The following is a 5,108-nucleotide window of genomic DNA, read 5'->3' on the forward strand; positions in this document are numbered from 1 at the left end:
ACTACCTATTTCGAAAAAAATACAAACAAACAAAATATTTAAGAGAATTATTTATGGAATCAAATAAAATATGTAACGGTTTTTTTTTAATTTCCTTTGACTTGAGTAAATTAGTAAGGATTTATATTTTTTTAATATTTAATTGCTCTTAAAATAACCACAATCATTTTTGTTTTTAAATTCCATAATTATTTTTGATTTAATCAAATTCGTGTTTTCTTTTTTGTTTTTATATGTTGCATAGAAAATTTTGTAGAATTCTCCTAATTTATGTTTTTTTACCTTAGCGACTTTTTTGTTTCTACAGTGTTTTTGTTTGTTTTGTTATTTTATTGTATATAAATATCGAAGCATACTTTTTTTAATATATTTATTTTAAGAGACAAAAAGAAGAATGAATTATTCAGCCCAGGCTAGGAGTTCCTTCATGCTGGGATCATTCATATCATCATCTAAAGAGAAAAAAAAACTTATTTGAGTCTAATTGGAGGGAAAGAAGTCTGTGGATCACTTACTTGTTGCTTGTTTCTTTTCTTTTTGTTTGGTGCCACCTGCCTTTTCTTTGACATCGTCCGTAGGTACTTCCGGCAGAGGTGTTGGCTCGCCAATTCCAATAATTTCTTTATCAAAGTTCTCTTGTTCTAGCTCGTCTAATTCACGTTCAAGTTCTTCATCATCAATATCGGCTCCTGGATAAATTTAAATTTGAGTTAAAATAAAATGATATTCTATGTAAAAAAAACTTAATTTATATTTTGGTTTTAGTAGAAGATCGGTACGGCTAATTCAAGACTACTTGGAAAAATGGAGTCAAAGAGTTAAATTGGTGACACATTTTCCAACTTGATTAATTTGGAGTTCCACAGGGTTCGATTTTGAGTCCAATCTTATTCTGTATATTTATTAACGATCTATTAGTTTGCAAAAATGTCATGTTTCATCTCTATCCAGACTTTGTCCAAATTTACCTTTATTGACCGTTTAACCTATTAAAGGACTTAGTGTAAGGGACAGAAATTTTATAAAGACGACCTTCCACCTATAATACTATCGCAGCTCAAACTTGAGTTCGCGTCAACGGTTGCAAGCCTTGGTTTCAAAATAAATCGTTCTCTTTCAGCTAACGACCATATTAGGAAGCAGTTTTTAGCGTTTTCTAGATGGAAGATGTTGTATTTTCTTGCATTAAATAATAAAGAAAAAAACACCTTCATATTTATTATGATAAGTTAAACTGCCCAATCTACTCGAATCTTGAATATTATTACCCTTTTATGTACCTATGTATGTATATCTAAATTCATCGAGATTATTTTATGTTTATGCCACCAAACTATGGAACTCTTTACCTTTGTCTATAGAACAGGTAATAGGAATGATAGAATTCAAAAAATCATCATGATTAACTATCTTAATTCATCTTAAAACACAAACAGCAAAAAGAATGTATTCGGGTTAAGGTCAAAATTCTGCCGGGGTCATAATTCTGTTTTAAAAAATTCTGCAAGTTCTGCTTATTAGATTACTTGCTTACTTTGTCATTTTTTGTATGCATATCAAAATTTTTTTTTATCAAATAAATAAATTTAAAAATATTAAGAAAACGTTTTTAATTTTAAATATTTTCGAAAAATAATTGATTTATTAATTTATCAAATAAAGATGGATATTCAAAAAAAATAACGAAAAGGAATATTTTGTATCATACAAATGCAACATCGTTTTTAATAAGCAGGGAACGGATTTTTTTAACTTTGCCTTTTTTGCGTTATCGTATGAAAGTATAAACTATATACAAACACGATTCATGTCTTTTTTTACCATTTAGTGCCTTTTTTGCCATATATACTCATCAGTGAGGTTTTTTGTCTATTTTTGGCAAGTTTGTTTGTTTTGTATGCCTTTTGTTAAGTATATAGCTTTTTTTTTAATCGAAAAAAAATCTTGAATCTAAATATCTATTAACCATAATAACATGAAAACAAATGAGCTTGTACTGAACACAGTAGAAAAAGAAAGTAGAAAGATTGAGTAGGTACCTACATACATACTTTTCTTTTCTAAATTCAATTTCTTATTTTTTTTCTTAAGCTTTAAAATAAATTTTTGGATTTTGTTTTCAAATTTTTAAAAGCTTGCAAAAATCAGGTATAGTTTTGAGAGAATGTAAATGTACACTTTTACTTTTATTTTTAAATCTTTATTTTCAAAGGGACAAAGATTGGGCAAGTGTTCCCCTTTTTAAAGGATATCAACGAAAATGAATTATCGAAAATTCACTACTGTTTTCAAATTCAACCAGGGACTAAAAATAGTCGAACAAATTAATTCTGTAATTAATTAATAATGATGTGAATAACTTCGACAGTTTTAAATCGAGTCTATTAGTTTCTGCTCAAGTAGAGGTCTTTCAGCTCATTTCAAATAAATTTAAAAAGCAGCTGGTAGTGTAATAGGTACTTTCATAATTAAATATAAATTTTATTTAATAAATGCCTTTTTTTGCCTTTTATTTGATTTTTATTTGCCTTTTTTTGAATATTTTAGGACATAAAAATCCTTTCCTTGCTAATAAGTATATAGATGTTAATTTAATGAAAGTCAGTCTACACTTTTTAAAAAATATTTGCGACAGTTAAAAAAAAGACATTTGGAAAAGTACTAATGTTGAATTACATTAATGAAGTGTATTTTTCTTTTGAAAGCGCATAAATGCTAGGTATAAAAAAAAACGGAATTTGCAGGATTTTTTTGTTCAAATATATGGGATTTTGACCCATATATGGAGAGGAGAGGGGAAATTTCGATGACCGAATTCTTAAAAAATCAACTTTGTTTTATGATAAAAATTTCATGCTTAAATGTTCGTTTTAGCCATAATTTGTCAGTTCATAAACGGGCAGAGCACAACATGTACATTTTTCAATTTACCGCAAAACCCCAAAAATTAGTACTAGAAAATGTTCCTCAAAATGGTGCTGATCTATTTAAAACGATGTTAAAGGTCTATAAATAGTATGAATGTGAATGATATATTATGAGTGTAAGACTACAATATCGATTCTAAGAGCGATCCCGGAAATGACGTTCCCGGAAATAACGTTTTGACCTTAATTTATTTTTATTTTTTATGTCACAAAGTAAAACGAAATATTTTTGAGATTATATTGTAGTGGCCTCGATTTTCGATCATAATATCACCAAAAAATTAAAATTTCAATCTAACTATACCCCAAAACAAGCGTTCCCGGAATGACGGTGAATTGATATACGCTACTTAAAAATGAAACAAAAACTAGCTTCTAACATACATTTTCAATATTTATCCATAAAAATAAGTGTGGAATGATAAATCCATATAATATCAACTTTTAAAACTGCTTGCAGCACCATTTGTACGTTAGATGATTAAAATATTGGCACTTTAAGAAATGTTGGTATGAGAAAAAAGATTTAAATAAATGTTATTTTGATTAAAAAAATGTCTGGACATCAAATTTTCCACCTCCATGATTTTGATCCATATGCCGGCAGAATTTTGAAAAGTAGAATTTTAAAAACCAGAATTTTGATTGACAGAATAGAAAAAAGGTAGAATTTTGAAAAACAGAATTTTCGTGAAGAAAGCAGAATTTTGAAAACCAGAATTTTGAAGTCAGAATTTTGACCCGCTCGCAATGTTCAATTGATTTTTTTTTTTAATTTAAAATTGTATCTTATCTTATTTTGTAATCTATTGTAAGTACAAATTGAATTAAAGTAATTAATTTTTTAGTCCAACTTAAAGGTACTATAAAGCGTAACTCACAAGCGTATTGCGATTTGCAACTATCAATCGATAGTTGATAAATACTGAAATTTGGAATTTTAAAGCCTAATTTGTATGGAAACCAGTCAACATTTTAATGGAATTTTTCATTTCTATTCAATTTCTAACGGTTGGCACCAATCTGTTTTCAAAACTTTTTATAATTAAGTAGGTAATAAGCAGTGTGTTCCTCTCGACTTAAGTATCTACTGCTAAGTTGTGTTCAACTCCATTTCTTCCATAGAAAAAATGTCTTTGAATGGATTCAGAAGTACTAAAAAGTACTTTACTGAGTCCAAAGGAACACAGCTAATATATTGAAATTTTATTTTTATCAACTGTCAATTGATAGTTGTAAGTAGCAATAAAGCTGTCAGTCTTATTTGTACATCATATAGAAAAATAAATTGATGAGGGATAACTGTAATTATGAATTTTTTGATAAACTTACCAAAGGCAACTGGATTCGAAATAGCATCTGAGATTTCCTTGGCAACGTCTTGTTGCTCGGCAATATCATCCATCATATCGTGAACTTGGTCAACATCCCTGAAAAACAAAGAGAATCAATCAAACAAACTTCCCTGACATTGAGACCATTTTCCATGCTCACATATTTTGATGAGCAGCCTTGAGTGCGTCAGCTGCGTTCTTCATTGTAGTAAGAACAGCTGTATTCGTGTTTGCGCTTTCGAGGGCTTCCCGTTGCATTTCAATCGTAGACAAAGTTCCATCGATTTGTTGCAATTGTTTCTCATAGCGCTTCTTCCGCTTCAAAGCCTGAATGGCAGCTGTATTGGACAATATTAATTAATAAACATTATGACTCAATATAGACTCAGTGTGAGCGTGTGCGACGCAAAACTTTTATCATATCGGTGAGTTTGTCTATTTTCTTCCCAATTTCCCTTAACTCAAACTCAAAATCTTACCTCGCTTATTTTTTGATGCATTTTTTCTAGCCATATCAAGTTCTTGATCAATTTTCGATTCTAAAAATTCTTGTTTTTTAATTAGCATATTTTCAGTTTCACGAAGTTTTTGTATTGCTTCGCCCGTTGTTGGGGCAGCTTCTTTTTTTGCCCCAAACATTTTACCAAAGAAACTCATGTTTATTTATGATTTTTTTGTTAGTTTTGGTATTGAAAAAAAACTATCACAATGTTTTTGTTTAATTTTATAGAACTTTTAAACAAAGCAGGAAGATAGTGAAATCGAGAGCAAAATGAAAAGATGATTATCCGTAAAATTTCTTTATTTCTTTTTTGTGTCTCCTCAAAAAATGAAGTTGAAAAATTTG

At 29.0% G+C, this 5,108-nt stretch overlaps 1 protein-coding gene across 1 annotated transcript; it reads right to left on the reverse strand.

Moving 5' to 3' along the window:
- Positions 1-309: 309 nt before the first annotated feature.
- Positions 310-5,108, reverse strand: LOC129906591 (charged multivesicular body protein 4b). The gene is made up of 5 exons (XM_055982403.1): positions 4,741-5,108; positions 4,422-4,599; positions 4,260-4,357; positions 516-689; positions 310-452 (listed from the first exon to the last, which is right to left on the reverse strand). The coding sequence occupies exons 1-5, from the start codon at positions 4,916-4,918 to the stop codon at positions 400-402; spliced, it is 681 nt and encodes a 226-aa protein (XP_055838378.1). The 5' UTR covers positions 4,919-5,108; the 3' UTR covers positions 310-399.

This window comes from Episyrphus balteatus, chromosome 1 (genome assembly GCF_945859705.1).
Source record: "Episyrphus balteatus chromosome 1, idEpiBalt1.1, whole genome shotgun sequence".
Taxonomy (NCBI): domain Eukaryota; kingdom Metazoa; phylum Arthropoda; class Insecta; order Diptera; family Syrphidae; genus Episyrphus; species Episyrphus balteatus.

Bases quoted from the DNA above. Each gene is read 5' to 3' on its own strand.
- LOC129906591 (XM_055982403.1), bottom strand. From the start codon at position 4,918: ATGAGTTTCTTTGGTAAAATGTTTGGGGCAAAAAAAGAAGCTGCCCCA. The intron at 4,600-4,740 runs GTAAGATTTTGA...TGTCCAATACAG, and splicing joins TGCATCAAAAAATAAGCGAG to CTGCCATTCAGGCTTTGAAG. The intron at 690-4,259 runs GTAAGTTTATCA...AAATTTATCCAG, and splicing joins TTCGAATCCAGTTGCCTTTG to GAGCCGATATTGATGATGAA.